Source organism: Sphaerodactylus townsendi, linkage group LG13 (genome assembly GCF_021028975.2).
Source record: "Sphaerodactylus townsendi isolate TG3544 linkage group LG13, MPM_Stown_v2.3, whole genome shotgun sequence".
NCBI classification, from domain to species: domain Eukaryota; kingdom Metazoa; phylum Chordata; class Lepidosauria; order Squamata; family Sphaerodactylidae; genus Sphaerodactylus; species Sphaerodactylus townsendi.
In genome coordinates this window covers 22,618,154-22,637,536 of record NC_059437.1, presented here as the reverse complement: position 1 = coordinate 22,637,536, position 19,383 = coordinate 22,618,154, and the positions used below count along the sequence as shown (strand labels likewise).

The 19,383-nt window shown below is 41.5% G+C and overlaps 2 protein-coding genes across 3 annotated transcripts; one reads left to right on the top strand and one right to left on the bottom strand.

Moving 5' to 3' along the window:
- Window positions 1-1,495: 1,495 nt before the first annotated feature.
- Window positions 1,496-10,512, top strand: AKAP14 (A-kinase anchoring protein 14). 2 transcript variants are annotated; one of them, XM_048514495.1, is made up of 5 exons: window positions 1,496-1,614; window positions 4,645-5,028; window positions 7,581-7,760; window positions 8,222-8,274; window positions 9,419-10,507. In XM_048514495.1, the coding sequence occupies exons 2-5, from the start codon at window positions 4,750-4,752 to the stop codon at window positions 9,501-9,503; spliced, it is 597 nt and encodes a 198-aa protein (XP_048370452.1). In that variant the 5' UTR covers window positions 1,496-1,614; window positions 4,645-4,749; the 3' UTR covers window positions 9,504-10,507. The 2 variants fall into 2 exon arrangements, with proteins under 2 accessions (XP_048370452.1, XP_048370454.1); XM_048514497.1 differs by lacking the exon at window positions 8,222-8,274 and having other exon boundaries at window positions 9,419-10,512.
- Window positions 10,513-11,484: 972 nt separating this feature from the next.
- LOC125442789 (NFKB activating protein) lies at window positions 11,485-19,301 on the bottom strand. The gene is made up of 9 exons (XM_048514494.1): window positions 18,942-19,301; window positions 17,489-17,569; window positions 17,113-17,189; window positions 16,066-16,110; window positions 14,600-14,645; window positions 13,880-13,995; window positions 13,568-13,643; window positions 12,739-12,888; window positions 11,485-12,539 (listed from the first exon to the last, which is right to left on the bottom strand). The coding sequence occupies exons 1-9, from the start codon at window positions 19,271-19,273 to the stop codon at window positions 12,365-12,367; spliced, it is 1,098 nt and encodes a 365-aa protein (XP_048370451.1). The 5' UTR covers window positions 19,274-19,301; the 3' UTR covers window positions 11,485-12,364.
- Between the last annotated feature and the right edge of the window lie 82 nt (window positions 19,302-19,383).

Sequence of the window (19,383 nt, the reverse complement as noted above, 5' to 3'; positions counted from 1 at the left end):
AGTTACCTTAAACAAGGTGTTAAGAACCCTAATCTATCAAGGTCCCAGCTGGGTAGCCATGCTTCCTTCAACTTTACGAGTTCTGCAGCCTTTTCCTTCTTTCAGTCTCCATCCCTTTCTGGGACATTCCATTCTCAACACAGGGGTTACACGATGATTTTAGGGTTGCCAATGCCAACTCTGGCTGGGAAACTCCTGGGTATTTGGAGAGAGTGCCTGGGAACGATGGAGTCTGGAGAGGAAGTGAGCTTAGGGTGTGTGTTGTTGATGTCATAGAATTCTTCTTCTATTTTCTCCAGGGGAATTCATTTATTTACATAATCTGAAGATTAGTTGTAATTCTGGGAGACCCTCCAGGCCACACCTGGAGGGTGGCAACCCTAGATTAAACCCAGAGGCTCATGTGGCATTGGATTCCCATGGCAGGCTATCACAGCTTGGGGGTGCTCCTAGAAAGTAGGTGGGGGAGATATAGTTATGATGCAGGGCCTGGTGAATTTTACTCTGTCTACTTCGCAGTTTCCCCAGTCAAAAATGCATCTCAGGCAAATGTTCGCCCTTCTAGAGAATAAGACAGGCATTAAACTGTACTTGTCTTTTTTCCCTACAGGAAAGTAGCTGGGGAAACACCTAGGGGGAATTAAAAAGTTTTCAGATGATCTTATGCATAAGCCTGGCATAACATTTATCAGGATCCATTCAGGTCTGATTTAAACATGAAGCTGGAGAAGCAAAAGTTTGCTTTTCAGTCCCACAGTGTCTTGCTTACCTTGGGGCTGCTACCTGAGCAGAGAAGCTTCATATACAGCGTGTAGTTTGCAAAGAGCGGAGCCACTGACGCATGGATGTATTGTATGGTATAGTAATAGTATTGTAATTAGCTCCTTTGCATGTGTTAGAAGTTTAAATAGGACACGTTGCACACGTGATTTCTCCGACCTCTCAAGGGGCTCACTGAAATCGTTACAAATTACTGAGAAAGTTTTACAGCTGGTCCTAATAAAAGTAATACTTCTGAAACAGCAAATAATCTTTGTTACATCTCAAAGACTAACACATTTATTGTGGCATAAGCATTTGTGGGCCAAAACTTGCTTTGGCTTGACCAATATCACGACTTGGTGATTTCAACCACACCAAACTAACATACCTCTCTGAGGTTTATTACTGGTACATTACTGTTGCTTTTGAATTTTTTTCATACATAATTGCTCAGTTGGCTTCAGGCCAAAATACATGTTGCTCACGTTTGTTTCCAACGCTGCCCAGCCAGCATTTAGCAATGCATGGAGGGTAAAGATCCCTCTGCACCATTCCCAACTTAAACATAAGTTGGCAGTGATTGCCTTCAGATTTCTCATTGCCCAGTTTGATGCACATAACAAGCTGTTCTTCAGCGGCACATTTCTTGTAAGCCGGATGGAAATGGAATGCCTGCACATCAATGCTGTCATTCTGTTGGCTGAACTGGGGTTGCCTGGGTGACGATTGTCACCAAACACCGAAGAAGTTGGGAAACCTGCCAATCCACTCCATAATGAGCCCTGAGAAATAGCTTCTCTGGGGGAAATAAAGCAGATCGCATCACAAGAGGAAAGAAGCTGGCAGGTGCAGGTAATTAAACATCCTCAAGCTACTTTTGGGGGGAAGAAGTGCTGTGATCAATCTGATGCCCAGTGAAGCAGGCTTGATCATTATACCTAATATACCCACCTTCCTGTGTCAGAGGCTGTATGTTTCCTCATGAGCATTTGTGCTGGAGTGTAAGGGTTGATGGCTCTGGATTGAGAAATACCTGGAGATTTGGAAGTAGAACCAGAGGAAGCTTCCAAGATCAGACGAGATCGGGCGCGTTCAGGGTGGTATGGCCGTAGGCAACCAGGGGAGGCTAGGGTCTGGGGAAGGGAGGGACTTCGGCAGGCTATAATGTCATACAGACCACCTGCAAAGCAGCCTTTTGTCCAGGAGAACCAATCTCTGTAATTAGAAGACTAGTTGTAATTCCGGGAGATCTCCCGCCACCACCTTGGGGGTTGGAAACCCTAAATATAAAAGAAGAAACCAAAAGAGTAAAGCGGATTCCTCATGGGCCAAAACCAGTGGTGTGAGAAAGGTGTAAAAGGGCTTCCACCATTTTCACACCGCTGTTTTTGGCCCATGCGGAATCCGCCTAAATTAGTTCATGCTAATAATGTATTTTTACATACTGTATGTTGTTTTTAAGTTTGCTATGAGGTTTAAATGTCTGTGCTCCAAAATATGTGTCAAAGCAGCATGACATGATGTCTGGGACCAGAATTGGCTGCAGTTCCATGTTGAGCGTTCACTCAGCAGCAAGCTTAGGGTTATGGTGTTGAACAGCTACTTTTTGAAAATGCTACAGCTTCCGTATCTGCAAATAGGATTAACTCGGTCAACTTTACAAAAGTTATGTCTCCTTTTTGATTCACCTACAGAACGCCTCTTAAGCTTGAGCTTATTTATAGGTACGCATCAACAACTTTCTCTTGGTTGTTTTCACATATATTGTTCATCTCCTGTGCAATTAATACTGTGACTTAAATACTGTATTATTTTTATATGTTTTGTCTGCTTTTGGGTTGGTAAACACCAACATGGTTATGTCCTAGACTTGCCATCTGCACTCTGGATCGGGATACCATTGTCTTTGTTTCAGGAGGGGGATGCTGTACCCCGAGCTCCCATTGTCCTCTGCCACTCCAAGCTGTGACAGGGGGGAAAATAGGGGGAAACCCCCACAGTGACAGCACAGGTATGATGACATCACTTCCAGGAACACCTGGAAGAAATGACAATCCTTTCTATGAACTGCTGAAAACTCCATGGTTTTACTATATAGTTTTAGTTGATTCCTAATGAGGTGTGGCTAGTAGTGCCACTGCACTGCCACTGCACACCATTGCACTGTGGCTGACAACCACCTCTTGGTATTCCTACTCCATCCACAGTCTCCTGCTGGTTGCCTGGCAACCCAAGTCAACCGCCAAGGCAGATACCATTCTAGTCTTTCCAAGATGGATTACAAGCTGTATCAACAAACTCTTTGCAGCTCTCTAACTTCCTCTGTTGTTCTGCCTTTCTTCCTTCATTTTATTCGGAGTTTTACATTCTGTCCAAGAATATTTAATCTAATTGTATGCAGATTTTCACTAATATTCACATTAGATCTGCCTGACTTTGCAGCTGCCCTTCAATTTCACTGACCCATTATTCATCACCCACTTACCCCATGCTTCAGACTAGGATTTCCCCATGATTTTCTGTGTAAAGTGTCCAGCAGAACAGAGTCAATCCACCATTTTGGCTGTCCACAGTTGCCTTGATTTGAGAGCCACTGATATAGTGGTTAAGAGCAGGTGGACTCTTATCTGGTGAATTGGTTTGTTTCCCCATGCCTACATTCCTGCTGGGTGACCTTGGGCTAGTCACATTTCTCTCTGAACTCTCTCAGCCCCACCTACCTCACGAGGTAGGGAAAGGAGATTGTAAGCTGCCTTGAGTCTTCTTACAAGAGAGAAAGGCAGGATATAAATCCAAATTCCTCCTCCTCCTTCTCTTTGCAGACCCAGCTGCTGAGAATTGCAAATAAGTCCCTTCCTCAACTCCCTCCCAACTCCCACCCCGCCCCACCAGCTCCCTTGATTCTGCTGCCTGCTGCCTTCATGTTTGCGAGTGTCTGTTTTGTTCAGAGTTGCTTCATTTGCAAGATACATGATTGAATCACTAGAATGCTGGTGTTAAAGCAAACACCCTTTGATCACTCTGAAATGTGTGGCAATCCAGACAGGGAAAGGTGGGTAGGCAGGAAGGAGTGAGAAAATGACAAGTAAAACCTGCACACAACCAGAAATCAGCCCTAAAGGAAATATACGCTTACCACAGAGCAACACAAGTGCATAAGAAGCTTATCTCTTTTCACTTTACCCTTCTTCATAATCAACAGAGTTTAAAGAGAAACTTGGTTGCTGCCATTTCATGACTGCTGCCAAGGTGGAAAGGCCACATAATTTTTTAAAATAAAAATAGTGATCTTGGCTTAGAATTGTCATGTGCTCTGTGAGTGGCTTTCCCTTGGACACTGTTTGGAATTATGAACTGGTTGAAAAAAACCCAGGGGAAGGAACTGAAGTCTGAAGACCACCTGACTTCACACCCTGACCAACTTTAACAAGGCATCATCCAAAGGTGGAGAATACCTTGCTAACAGCACCTGTATAAGGTCTTTACTAACTTTATAAACAAGCAAGCCAAAAGGCTATTGCTCTCAAGTTCTTCAAGTGAAGTGGGCCAATGGCTCCAGCACCCCACTGAGAGCAGATGCATTTCTTGTTTTTTTAAACTGAACTTTGGGTCTCCACGGAAATATAAAAGCAAGTAGTTAAATAAATTAAAAGAGATAAGGACATGCAACAAAAAGGTAGCGACTATCTGAAAAAAAAATAGTTGAGCAGAATTTCAAGTTGTCAGGGTCTAGAGCCTTTGACCGTTTCTCAAGGAGAAAGAGTTCCATCCTCCCTTTCGCAACTGAGAAAAAAAAATGGTTGGACACAACCTCACGTACCAGGTCAAATTATTTAACTTTTCCTGGTGAAAAATCCTGTTATTTATTATTTGTTACTACAGGGTCCACAAGAGCCTTGCCTATCACAAATTGCTTACCTTTCCCCCTGCTGAACAACCTCAGGATCCCACACATTCATTTCCCATCTTTTGGGAAGGTTGAAAACAATGGACTGGAAAAACACAGAAATTCCCTTTGACGCTATCTCAGCGCTTGCATATATAATCGTTGATGATGTGATCAAAAGTGCTGAACAGGTTGTTATAAAAGAACAGCTGGAAAAGGCGGGTATTGCAAGTCCTACCGTTGTTCCAAGTCGGGAGAAATTCTTCGCTGAGCCTTCTTCAGTTGCTGAGGCCAAATATGAAGTGAAAAATATCAAGTGGCTGACATGCAAGGAATTCACGACGACAAAAGGGCTGATGAAGATTGAAGAATACATGAAAGTAAGGAGAAAGGCTGATATTTATGAATGTCCATACCTTTGGACCCAGGCATGTTGGGTGTGATAGTGTTGCAATTGACAAGATGTAGACCTGTAGTTAACTGAGGCAAGTAGGTCCATAAGACATAAATTGCAAAATGTTATTAAAGAATTTATACGGGGTTTGTTAATTTCTATTTAAATATTAATTACTATTGACTGATGCTTTATGCTGATATTAGTAAGATGAAATACTTTTACTTCAATCCAGAAATATAATATTAGCCAAGCCAGCAGGGGCTGATGGGAATTGTAGTTCACGAACATCTGGAAGCGCCACAGTTGGACATTTCTGACCTACACTGACCCCATCTGTCAAAGTCCCTGATTACTCACTCAGGACCTATTAGTGTGTGGGTCCTTTCTGCCCCCCCCCCCCCAAAAAACAGTTCATACAAACTGAGTAAAAATTATTTTTGATTTATTGTAAGAAGAATTACAGTTCAAAGGCACTGGTAGTGACATTCACAAATGGAACAAAAACTTAATTGGAATATAGCAGTAGCCAGCATAAGAAGGGAAAGTTCCAGAATAGTCCTGTCAGCAATATTCATGATTACTCAGCCTTAGTTCCAAAAAACAAGCAAAAATAGCATTCTTAGGAACACTGATCAAAGTCCAAAAATGAGGAAAATAATACATGTAACAGCACAAGCAGATAAGTAAAGATGACTCTCTTAGAATATTCTAAAGCATTACAGAAAAAGCTATATGTCAGGTGACACTATACATCCAATTAAATCATTTCTACTAATTAATCTAAGTGCCAGTATTATTTCAACTGCTTGTAGGTGGAGACAGTTACAAACTCTACCAGGAACACACTTTCCAATTATCTCATTCAATGATCTTTTGTGACCTTGGAGAATTGTAAAACAATCTTCTTCAAGCTACAGTTACTGAAACAAAGCATACAGACACCACATTTATTTTCTAAAATCATACAAAATGGCTACTCTCATGCTAAGTTCACATTACAATCTCACAAAAGCACACTTTCTTTACACCATCCATTAACCCTCCTTCCCCTATCACTGATCCCCCTTTTTACGATCATGTCAATCATCATTTTCATGGCACTATATATTATCTCACTTCTCTGCTCAGCTAACAGAAGCATCTTCCCTTACATAAGGAGCCTTACTCCAAGGAAAGAGGGCTCAGTCTCTTGCACTAGAAGAAAGCTCTTCGTGCTGCAAGAAGGGGCCACCATTCACTGAGCAGAATATTAGAATACAACCCATTGTGTTTATCATCAATGCCACATACATGGGCTATGATATGATAAAAATGTGGCAACACAAGCTGATCCTTAATGCCATATTATCCTTTGATAACACTGGGATCAGGCTAAGGGTCCAAATCTTTATCATCTCAGTACATTTGGTCACAACTCATTGGCTGGAATACTAGAAGGTGCCGAGCTGCCTTATTTCTTAAGGTATGAACATAAAGGTGAGTCTTAGGCTTGATTCTCACAGGGATGACAAATCGGTGTCTGGGCTGTTCCACTTCAGACTCAGCGTTCACGTGACTGAACAGTCCTCCATACAAAATCTGACTTGCGAACAGAGAACTGACATGTCTATATGCAGGATTTAAAACAACAACGAAGCACTCAATCATGAGCTTCCCACCTGTACTCTGAATTGATACCGCCTGTGTATTGATTTGGCACCTTGAGAACAAAATCTTAACCCACAATCAGGGATCTCAAGAATATCCCTGGGGGATTACATCTCCTTCTTCCTTGCCCTTTTCCCACCCTGCGGCTGGGTGTGTCATTGTTTTACTAGATGCATGGAGGAATGTCCTCCGCCTAGGGTTGACAGCTTTGAGTTGGGAAATACCTGGAGATTTTGGGGATGGAGTCTGAGGAGGGCAGGGTTTGGGGAAGGAAATGGACTTCAGTGGGATTTAGTATCTTAGAGTCTACTTCCAAAACAGCCATTTCCTCCAGGTGAACTGATCTCTGTTGCCTGGAGATCAGTTATAATCCCAGGAGATCTCTAGCCACCACCCAAAGGTTGGTAACCCCACCTTGGCTCAATGGCAGCCCCTGCTGTGCCTCGTCCAGAAAGAGCCAATGGGACTGACATCCAAATAACTGTCCAGACTCATGACTCCAAGCAAAGGCCTGATGATTCAAATGAGACTTGGGCATGCCTGACCTCCTCTGGATTGCATTCATTGTACAGGTATCCCCCTCCACATGCCAACTTTCTCCATTGTATAATATCAACATATTTTATCTTTTAAATACTATAAATATACACAATTAAAAAAAAAAAAGAAAACAAAGAAAAAGAAAAAAAATCAGACTTACTCTCTGGGAGAGCCAAAATTTTTAATCCTGATTTCCGGATTGCTGCGCTTCTAACCCCAGCAAGGTGGAAAGGTGGATAATTGTATTACAAATTGAATTGTGCTATTATGCCATAAATTAAGAGTTAGACCATGAAGATAAGGTTGCTTGTACCAAAAACCTCAGAATAATGTATGATTATTCTGCAGACGTGGGAGCTTCATAAGAGCTGGCTACACTGGACAAACTACATAGAAGAAGAAGAACTGCAGTATAGTACTAGATATCATTACCGAGTACGCTGGAGCATCCCAACCTGTAGGAAGCCCATCCCGCGAGCAACAGCAAATGTCTATTTCATCATATCGATTTCCAAAATCAAACCGGAGGTAAGCATTTTGATTTTCCCAGCCTCTTCTCCTCTGAATATACATGGCCAAAGCATTCCTAGAGTGCCTTTATGAAGATCTGGTTGATCACTAAACCTGGTCATTTGTAGCCATCTGATGACCTGCATTTCTTTCTATACATTTGTAAGCAACTGAGCCAAGCTTCTAATCATTTCGTCTGTAATAGTAGCGACCAGAAAAGGTCTGAATTTGTGGGAATAAGTGTAAATGGAAATGGAATGTTTTAAAAGTTGATTGCAAATATGGCTTGGATTCTCTAAATCTCCCTCTTTTTATACCAGGGCATATTATGTTCCAGGTCTTCTTGCTTGAGCATATGTGGTCATATCTTTTCAGTATTCTCAGTTTCCACAAGGACTAGAAAGCCTTGGATACTTGGAGTTTCTTTTAGTAAAATTACATCCTTAAAATCTCATTAACTATTTTTATATCTATTGCAGACATTACCTGTTGAAGTATTCTTTGTATTAGAGACAAACAAGTTCATACACAGGTAGATATTTTCAAGTGATGACTTAAATGCCAAATAACTAATTCTTACTCTAATTGGTCTCATATACCTATCTATCCTGGAAACTTCTTAATGTTTTGCTGTGGATAAATCAGCTTATATCACCAGACCCAATAGGAACACAATTCCAGCTAAGTAAATTTTCTGGACTTGCAACCATGGTAACAAAAAACTTTTATGTTGGATTCATCTACCTTTTCTCTTCAGTCTCACCTAACTCTCTCCATTACTGCCAGTCCAGTGCTGCATGGCTTTTGTCAATGTTCTTCATCTCCAGCCTAGCCTTTTGATGGAGGTGGGGTGGGGTTCTAATCTCTCAATCTCTCCCAACCCCCAGATGCATCCCCCCTCCTCTCCCAAGTGGTGCTGAAAATATCAACTTAAGAGCAGCAGACTTTGAGCTGGAGAACAAGTTTTGATTCCCCACTCCTTGACATGAAGCCTGCAGGGTGACCTTGGGCTAGTCACAGTTCTCTCAGAACTCTCTCAGTCCATTTACCTCACAAGGTGCCTGTTGTGAGGGGGGTGGGGTAGGGCAAGGTGATTGTAAGCTACTTTGAGACTTTTTTTGGTAGAGAAAACCGGGGATATAAAAACCAACTCTTCTTATGCTAGCATAAATTTGTTAGTTTTTAAAGTGCTACTGGATTCCTGAGATCAAGTGACTTCCACCAAAAATCGTCCAAACATAATTTGGCAAGCTTTCCAACTTCTCAAACCAATAATCAAATGCAACATTTAGGGAAATGTATTAACCTGGAAATAGTCTCTCTGTGTTGAGATTCACATGATAGTTAATTTTGTGGAGAAATCACCTTAGAGGGCTCAAGGACTGAAACTCACACGGGTTACACAGATGATTGCTTGGATATGTGCAAGAACATCCACATGGAAAACAGATATTGACACTCCCATCTTAAGTTGCTCTTCTGCTAGAGAAACCTCCTGAATTGGAGAAAGGCTTCGCTTACTGTGGGGCAGGCTGGTTGAAGGCTGCTTCTTGACCTTACATATTTGGTTGTATTTAGCACAAGAATTTTAATAAAATCTTGTTCTCAGTGGATGAAGTTTTGGAATATGGTCTCACCCACTCTCTTAAATCTCCTTATTTTGTCTTTTTTTTTAGGCCAGGAGTATGCAGATTTAAAGAAAAATGGCTCAAAGACATAATTGAAAGCAAAGTCATCCTGATGGAGACAGTAAACTTTTAGTACTATTATTAATAATTTTATGTATGTGTTTTGATTAATAAAAGTTATTTCTTTAGTCAGCTTTCCATTTTTGGCCTCTCCACATACCTCTAAGCAGCTAATTCAGCTATCACATGGATGACAAACTTGCCCTGAGACTGCGGTAAAGGGCAGGTAATACATGTAAATAAAAATAGAAATGTTAGTTTCACAGAAGGAACACACGTCCGCATCCAAATATGAAGATGCTTACCTTGCACGTTGTTCCAGGAAGGCCTGCCCTCATGATTGCCAGAAATCCCAATTTATTTCACAATTTGAGCTCACAAAGAAATAATGAAGGAGTAAACAGACTGAGTGCATATATTACCCATGATACTCAAAGTATTTTCTACATGAAGCAGTCTTGGCATTTAGTCCTCCTTTAAGAACTGCTCACTACCCCCCATTCCAAAGTGAGGAATGGATCTTCAGAATGACAACAAATGCCTTCAGTGTTATTAGAAGGGGACAAGTGACATCCTTCTTTGTTTACTGGCATTGATCAAAAACATTTCAAAGACTCAGGTGGGGCTTCAAAGTGGCAAACAGCATATTAAACAGGTGTGTCCAAGAAAACACTTAAAAAATATACATGTCATGCCCCCACAGAAGCTAGTCATTTTCCCTATTAAGTATAAGTTTCCCATAGCTAGCATAGGAATTTTAGTTAGCCCCCATCCCTTTAAGAAGTTTCCCAAGGGGCAGTCTTCCTGTTATTACCCAGTAATCCCCCTGTTCAGTCAGTCCAAGGTGCCTAGAGTAGTTGGAAGTAGTTGTCATGTCCAAGGTGTATAGAGAGCATTACGTTAAGGTTAACAGAGAGTAGTATCTAAATAAAAGACTCAAGGAACCTATAGAAAGCAAAGACTAAGTGGAATTTCTTGAAAGGAGACAAGAAATAATAAAGTCTACAGCTTCAAACTGTTCCAGTCAAGCAAGTACTTTATTTTAGACAGACCCTGGGAGGAGTTAGGGTCTCCATTCTTCTAAACAATAAACCTTTATGTGAACTGTTAAACCTTGCTTGTGACTCTCCCTCTCTGTTCTGGCCAAGCACAGGGCACCAGAAACAGTTTTACTTGGGGAACAGAATAATACATATGTTGAGAAATACTCAATTTAGCAATGGGGGACTTATTTGGAACACACCTGACAAAGCCCCCCCCCCCCCTCCCGTTTTCAAGATTGCAGCTCCACTGTTTGTGTTGGGAGTACTCCTCAGGTTCCCCTTAATTTCAGGAGTAGCTTAATAAGTCACATGGTAAACTTTCAGCAGTGGTGGCCCTCCCCAGAAGTACTGATGCAATGACGTCGCTGCAATTTGCAGTTGACGTTAAATACATTCAGAGAAGTTGACAATCCAATAAAGATTTGGAACAATTGTGAAGATTCCCGATGTCTGTGGAACTAGTACAGAAATCTTTATCCATCGCACAGCAGACAAGAAAAGCAACTAGTAGTTTGGATTTTTACATCTGTCGTTGAATGTGTGTTTTCAAAATGTTATCAAGAAGCCCACAAGGGCTAAAATGCGTATGGTTGTGCCAGTCATTTAAGATCAATTGTATGTGTAACAACATCTGAGTTGTAAACTGGGTATTCCTTGGGCAATGTATGTTGGAATCTGGTTCCTTGAACCCTTGCTCTTAACTATTCATCTTGTTTTGTATAATGTGTAAGCTTGTTAAATACTTATTTGGATTATAAAGCCTTACAGTTAGCTGGACCCTTACAGAATTATTGATGTATCTTGGGTAGACTTTTCCCCCCTCCTCCTCCCCGCCCCACCTCCCCCGTATCTCCATCGTTTGTTGGGGTTGTTTGTTCAGATTTATTTTGTCTCACATTTATTTTATCTCACATTATGGCAAAAAGAGAATTTAATGTCTTCTGCAATTTGGATGATCACTTGCCCACACCAACCATGATTCAGATGACTATGAACAAAGAAACTTAAATGTATAAAATAAAAACTACATTAGGTTTACTGCATGATGTACAGATTTCCACCCCTCTACCCAACAAAACATTAATTACATAACAAAGTCAGGCAGCAAAATATCCATTTGCTTCAAGCAGTTCCCCTCTTTGGTAAAATTATAGATCAGACACTCAATATTGTGTGAGCGTGTGTATAAATTCCAAAGTGAGGAAGCCAAATCTATAGAAATTACAAAAATTGAAACAATCTGCTCTATTAAAATAAAAACACGACAAAATACGTGCTCTAGGAAGGAACTTTAAGAGGGGACACTCATATTAAGGGTGTTGCTGTTTAATTGGGCCCGCAGGATTAGAGAGAATATCTTTGGATCATCTTTATTTCTTCTTCTGGTCCAATAAAATATATCACTTCAACACCTTCTGTTTGTCACAGACCAGGCCTAGGATTCTCTTAACCAAGAATGTACCACAAGATAGCTTCACTCAACTTTCAGAAACCCCTGGTCGTTTGTTTGTTTATTTAGCTGTCTTGAGCTTCAGTTAGTGTGCTGTCTAGAATTTCAAGAAGGGTGTCATTTCTCCATGGGTGAGCAAAATTTTCAGCTGAATCTATGGCAGTATCTCCCACCACCATCCTGACAATATTTTGGTATATTTTGCCAGGCAGCACACTTTGCTCATCTTGTTTTCTGTAGGCCCATGTAACTCTGTGACTGCAAACGGATGAACAGGCCATCCAAGTCAATCTACCAAGGTGTTCAACTGGCACACAGGACAGAAACTGTTTCCCAAGGTTTGAGCACCTTTACTGGACAACTTGTTTGTGAATCACTGCAGCTGCGGAGATTCACCAACGTCAACTCAAGTTTGTTCTTTATCAAGAGGAAACAAATAGTTCATTTGTCGTCTTTGCCCTTGGTTTTTCTATACACCATCTCCCGAAAGCTTGCCAGGATCTTGTTCTCTCTCTTCCGCCTCTCCTCCTGGTTGAAAGACGCCAGGGCTCTCTTCTCATCCGCACTGTAGATCTGGTTCTCTTTGCGGAGACGCACCGCTTCCATTCGCCGATGCCTGAGGAAAAACACAAACAGTCATTAAAATCCAACTTTCAACCTCACCCGTTATTCAGCTAGCCATGGAGTATATTCTTCTCTACCAGGTCAATTTTTATTAAGCATATCCTGAGTTACCCCTACCCCAACATGAAACAGTCAAATGAAAGGTATTTTCAACAGTAAAACTGTGTCACACTACTCCTCAGAACACTCACCTGCTGCCACTCATCACATAGCCAGACTTTTCAAATGATGCAATCTCTTCACTGGTTAGGCCGATTTCACCTCTCCGTGGGATGCGCTTCCCAGCTTTTACGTACTCTGCCATGGCAGCACCTTCACCAGGGAGCAAGGCATGTCCATAACTGTAAGAGACAGAGAGAATACCATTTCAAATGAGAGTACAGCTCCTTCCAAAAGCACTGGAGCAATCTGCTAGATCTAAATAGGTCTATTTAAAACTAGGCAGTCCAGTTCAGAATTATTTACACAAGGCAACTGCAAGCAATGGCCTTAAGGAATTGCGTTAAGGAAAAACACACACTGAATGTGCCTTACAAAGTACTGCAAATCAGTGAGAGACACCAAGGCTATGAATCCCCTCCTTGATCTTCCACATCCACGTAGTACTTTCCCTCCATCTCTCTGCCTTCTTCTATGGACAGAGCAAAAGACAACACACGTTTCCCCCTTTACTATCCAAATCCTTTGGCTCCTAACCAGCTTTTTCCTCCATTTTATAACTTTGTTTTGCCTTGGAAAGGGCAAATATGCATCAGGATGGGCGATACTAGCCATTGCACAATCCTTGCATCTGTGCGGTGGATTCTCTTTCATGCTCTACACTCTGTCACATTTCTAAAAATGTGCAGATCTTCCAATCCCAGAACAGCTCTTCACAGCATGAACAGCACCTCCAATATCACAATGCACAGCAGCTTTCAAAAGACTGCACCACAGTGCACTCTTCTGCCAGCTAATGGTTTGATCATGCCCCAACTGACCAATTGGTCAACTGACTTCAGATCAGGCTACTGCACTTACTTCAAAGGTCGGTCATCTTGAGAAGCATGAGTAATAGGAGCTTCCGGTCCTATGAAATCCACAGCATCTGTACTTTCTGCATCACAGAGAGAAAAAAGAAGTGACCCCAAAGCCTTCTGCTTTCCAGAAATCATTTATGAAAGACAATCTCTTTAACACATATGTTAAACATAACATAGAAACATCATTTCAAACTTCATGCCTGTTTACAACCCTGCAGAGATGCATTAGTTTACAACCCCGCAGAGAAGATTACCATAAGGTATGCCCACTGGAATAGTTTTTTGACAGGTATGAACAGTAACAACCTACTTGATCGCTCGATCCAGAACTTATCGCCGTCCAGCACATCATCATCAGAATCTTCACTGCTCGAGTCGCTGGAGTCTTTCCTGTTTTTCTTAGACTTTTTTTTCTTAGACTTTTTTCTATTGAAAAATGAGATGGGGTAGGTTTGAAAATCAAAATGGGGATAAAAATTATGGAGAACATGGCAAATGGTCTCACATCTCTGTAAAGTGATTAGCACAACCAATCTGCAGGCTACTGGAAAATAATGAAGGCATGAAGATTTCTACAGGACGTCAACCACTCCAAGATTTGATGTTTTATTATTCATGAATACAGAACACAGCATGCAGCAAAAAGTGAACACAAGTCACCCAACCTGAAACCTGTGAGATGATTATTACAAAACACATAGAACATGAATATAATACACTTTGTACCCTTGCCATTCTAAGTCCCTCAGTTATATTCCCCTTCCATACTGCCATCCCATTCATTATAACAACTCTGACCAGAATGTCAATATGGAACACATTGTACAACATCACCAGAATAGAAAAGAAAGGAAGAAACAGCCCGCAAAGGCACAGATAAGAATTTGGAAGCAGGTCTCTTGGTGACACCCAAGTTTTAGCTTTTCTGATGGAAAGCTAAATAAACAGTCACTGCTAATTTCTCTGCATTATGGTGAGACACAGACTCAAAAAAACAGATACCGTAATACATTTTTATGGTTTTACTCACTTTCGGTGCTTCTTTTTCTTTTTCTTGGCTTTCTTTTTCCCTTCATCTGAAATGAGAATCAGGAAAGAAAAAAATAAGCAAGGGAAAAGGCATGAATATTTCAGGGCAAGCAGGATGGAGAATTTCACCAATGAATGCCAATTATACACATGCTAGTCTGCTGATCACTGAATTTCATTCTTAGAATCTCACAAACATGTTTGCATATGTGTAAAAAATACAGAATTCATCATATGTCAGAAAAGATTAGTGGTTAACCAGGAACATGCCTATGCTAAAAAACATACATTGTCAGAAACTGATTTTTTAAAAATGTCAAAGCTTCCCTCCAAGATTCTGTAATTTGTAAGTTCCAGATTTCTGCCAGAGAATCTGCATGGTGTCTCAAAGAACTGCCCAGAGTCCCTCAAATCAAAAGCCACTGTAGTCAAACATTTTCAGTGTAGATCAGCCTTTATGGTCTTATGGTCTTCATTAAAGTCCAAGTTTAATGAAACTGGAGTCTCAAACAGATGTGACATAGCGAGATCTGTAAACGCTACCAACATTCTCCATAAAGATCTGGAACAAGGCCCCCTAATTTGGATAGGGACTACTTTTTGAGAAGAGGGAGTTTATTAATTTTTTTACAAATTTTATATCCCAACTTTTGGCCCAATCAGGGCCACCAAGTTGGTTAATAATTACAAGCAGAATATTATAAAACACCTCATAAAATCAATGAAAACCAAAAGTAAAATGCATGTATGTGAACATCGAATCAGCAATTAAGACCTAGGACAGGGAAGGGGGGGTCACTGGGGGAACACCAAACAAACAAACAAATTCTGCAGGCACTAACCTACAAATGGGCAAACTCAACAACTGCCCGCACAAATGCCTTCTCTGTTGTAGCCTTCAAACTTATGGAATGGCCTCTCCTGGTTTTCCGCCAATTAGGCAAAGCTGAATTATTCAGGAGGGCTTTTCTATTCAGGTAATAGGGTTGCACGGTTCAAAACAGTTGACTAAAATCCTTGGATAATGACTTAGGAATTGTGGTCTATACCACTTTGTACAGCTTGCCGTGAGTAGTATCCAGCTATGCAATTTTGAATCATTTACTGTAGCTTTGCTTCAGTTCCGTTTTAGATGTCTGGTTGGTTCTAGATTTCTACAGTCCTAATCTTATTATATTGTTTATTCAGTGACTCATCCTGTTGACTGTATTGACTCATTTTGTGTAATTTGCCTTGAGTCTCAGACTATAAATAATATAAATAAAAAGAAAAGAAAAAGGTGCCCTGCTAAAAGGATTTCAGTACCCATTACTGCTTATGTAACTGTGGTCAAAAATATGATCCCCCCATACCCACATTTAAAAAGAAATATATTATTGTCACAAAGAGAAAATTATGTAAGATTCCCATATTAGAGATAAATCCCAAACTACAAGCAGATCATTAACACAATTAGTGCACACGTACGTGAAACAGCTTTTCTTTTCTTCTTTTTCTTCTTTTTCTTTTCCTCTGAAAGACATTTGAAAGGAGAATATTTTACAACCAAGACAAATAGTTCATTCCAATGACATTATTCTTCGGGTTGCCACTTCCAGACTCAGAAACCGTTCCTTTGGGGCACAAGGCATCAAGTTGGAGCCAATCAACTTTTTCTGCTAGTGAAAGAGGACGGAGGGGGTCCCCACCTTGATCCCCAAAAAGCAATGTTGGGAATCATGGGGCCTCCATGGACAAAAGGTATGAGGGACGGGGGATGTAGTAAGGAGGATATCAGATGGGACTGAGAGAGAAAGCTGCCTTGATCCAAGTCATAATTACTGCTCTGGAGGCAAGAAACTCAGTTTTTAAAATGAAATTGGAGTCTTGCTTTCTGGAAAACAGATGATTTTTTTCTTTTTGTTTTACTTAATTTACCCCACTTCTATGCAAAATGGGAACCTAAAGCAATTCACATTGTTCTCCTCTTTTCCATTTTATCCTCACAACAACCCTATGATATAAGTTAAGCTGAGAGGGGGTGACTAGCTCAAGCTTCCATGGCAGAGTGAGGATTCAAACCTGGATGTCCCACAATCTAGCCCAGCACTCTAACCATTAGAACACACTGGCTGTCCTCTGAAAAACTTCTGGAATAAAAGAGTGGGAGGTTAAATAAAATATCCAGAACTATTTATACCATTAAATAAAGTATCCAGAACTGTTAAAGCAACAGGAGTTCACCTGGGACAAGAACTGATGAGGAAACTTGTTTTAACAATGCTGTATGTAATGTCACAGTGCTAAAAAGGTAAGGCCCTGATCTGGATAGCCCCAGGCTAGCTTGTTCTTGTCAGATGTCAGAAGCTTGGCATGGTTGACTCTAGCAAGTATTTGGATGGGTGACCTTGAAGGAATGCCAGGCAATGGGAAACCACCTCTGAACATCTCTTGTCTTGAAAACCCTACACGGTTGCCATAGGGTTTGCATTGAGTCTTGATGTTTTACAATAATATTTAATCAACTAAGAATACCTTCTGAGCTGGAATCAGAGGAGCTGCTTTTTTTAGATGCTCCGTCTTCATCTTCTGCCGGGGTATGTTCATCGGAACTAGGTTCAAAGATAGAACACAATCAATATTTCATTTGCACAGATAAAGCACAAGAAGAACACAATCAATGGAAAAGTCATATAGCCAATAGCAAGCAAAAGCTCAAGTGGGTTTTCTGATAAATACACGGGTTCTAAACTATCAGCCTATTTTTAATCAGGATTAGTCTGAGAAGGCATATAAGAGTACAAGGATATAAGAGTACAAAAGAAGAACGTGAAACATATTTCATGTTACCAGTATGGCAAAGAATTCTACAAGAGAAAAGGAAACCAAGATTAAAATCTAGAGAACTTACTCTGGGTCTGGAATCTTTGGTGAGAATCCCCAAACTTCAGGTGCTCCAAGTTCACCTATTCTCTCTCTTTCATTTAATCTCCTGTAAAAGATGCATTTTTGTAAAAATCCAGAACAGTATGTTATGTATATAAGAACGTAAGATGCACGACTCCTATGGGAGTTCTATTTCCATTTATGGACAAAATGTTCTTTCTATTTTAATATTCATATATTCTTTTCAGTTAGAACCACAGAATTGGAAGGAGCCATACAGGCCATCTAGTCCAACCCACTGCTCAGTGAAAGGTCAGTGAGGCCTCCAGAACTGCATGAGTTAGTGCAGCCTGACTAATGTGTTGTTCTGCAGGAGTATGACATCCTACACCAGATCTGAACCCAAGCAACTATCAGGTGAGTATCTGGTACACTGGCGTCACCCTGAGGGCAGCATGGTCCCATTACAATCACTATTAATCCAATCCTGTGCCCTGGGTGTGTGTAAAATGCCATCACATCACAGCTGACTTAAGGTGATCCTGGGTTTTCAATACCAGAGACACTCAGAGGTCGTTCGCTATTGTCTGCCTCTGTGTAGTGAACCACGAACTTCCTTGTTGATTTCCCATCCAACAATGACAAGGGCTGACCCGGCTCAGCTTCAAGATCTGATGAGATTGGGATAGCCAGGTCAGAGTATTTCTAATTTAATTAAATGCATATTCTGCTCAATCATAACCATAGTTAGGCCCTTATACTAGTATGCATGGTAGCACATGTGCGTATACCATCAAGACTCAACTGACTTACGGATACACAATGGGGTTTTCAAGGCAAGAAAGGTTCAGAGGGATGTTGCCATTGCCTGCCGCTTCATGGGCTGAGAGTGTTCTAGCAGAACTGTGACTGGCCCAAGGTCACCCAGCAGGCCACATATGGAAGAATGGGGAATTGAACTTAGTTCTCTAGATTACAGTCTGCTGCTCTTAACCACTATACCACACTGAATCTCTAGGATCATGCCTACTCAGACACAAATCCGGGTGATTGCAACAGAATACAGAGCAGAAGCTAAAGATCAAAGCCAGTCTGAGCTTGAGCTCAACAGCTCAGGTTGTACATCACAACCTAGACCTTTAACTCCCAGCATCAGTGAAAATAACCCTCTCCGCCTATGAGGTCAGATCAGGAAAGCATTGAAGAGATGCTGGAATAGTTACGTTTTTAGTTTAAAAATAAGTTTAAAACCTCCCCATCTGTTATGGGGAGAGGAGGGGAAAGGAGCTTGTAAACCACTTTGAATTTCCTTACAGGACAGAAAGATGGGGTATAAATCCAAACTCTTCTTCTACTACTACTACTCTGCCTTTGAGCACTGATAAGGACCACCAAAGTACCTAACAAAGTTTGAATCTTGGCCTTGGACCCGCTCCCGAGAAGAACCTGCCCCGAAAACAACGGAGCTTCACACTCGCCTCTGCCGCAGCGACTCCTCCTGTTCCTTGACGTAGTGCTCCGGGCCATGTCGGTGGCTAAAGTGGTGCGGAGGCCCAGGCCGCTGTCTGAAGCCGTTGCGCTCCCGGGACCGAGATCTTGACCGGGACCTCCTGCTACTTCGGCACGACCTTGGCGGGGAAGGGCTGGCCGAGGCACCGGCCCGTCCCCGCCGAGAGGCTGGAGACGTCGCTGGGCTCCTCGAACGCGACACTGGAGCCATCGTTCCGCCACCTCCGTTCCACTCTGAACAGCTGTAAGAGTCGCCAAAACCAACTAGGCCACTCTGACTTCCGGATACGTACAGAATCATAACACACTCTTTCCTTCCGGGATACTAAACGTCATTTCCTATTTAGTTCCCGCCACTGTTATCAAGGGTGCACTTCCCGCTTCTTAAAACCATTCTGTTCCCATAGCAAT

Coding starts and splice junctions, on each gene's coding strand:
- LOC125442789 (XM_048514494.1), bottom strand. CDS start 19,273: ATGATTCTGTACGTATCCGGAAGTCAGAGTGGCCTAGTTGGTTTTGGC. Junction 13,996..14,599: donor AAGAAAAAGAAGCACCGAAA/GTGAGTAAAACC, acceptor ATTTTTCAATAG/AAAAAAGTCTAAGAAAAAAA. Junction 12,889..13,567: donor CAAGATGACCGACCTTTGAA/GTAAGTGCAGTA, acceptor TGTCTCTTACAG/TTATGGACATGCCTTGCTCC.
- AKAP14 (XM_048514495.1), top strand. CDS start 4,750: ATGGACTGGAAAAACACAGAAATTCCCTTTGACGCTATCTCAGCGCTT. Junction 7,761..8,221: donor TTTCCAAAATCAAACCGGAG/GTAAGCATTTTG, acceptor TATCTATTGCAG/ACATTACCTGTTGAAGTATT. Junction 8,275..9,418: donor ACAAACAAGTTCATACACAG/GTAGATATTTTC, acceptor CTTTTTTTTTAG/GCCAGGAGTATGCAGATTTA.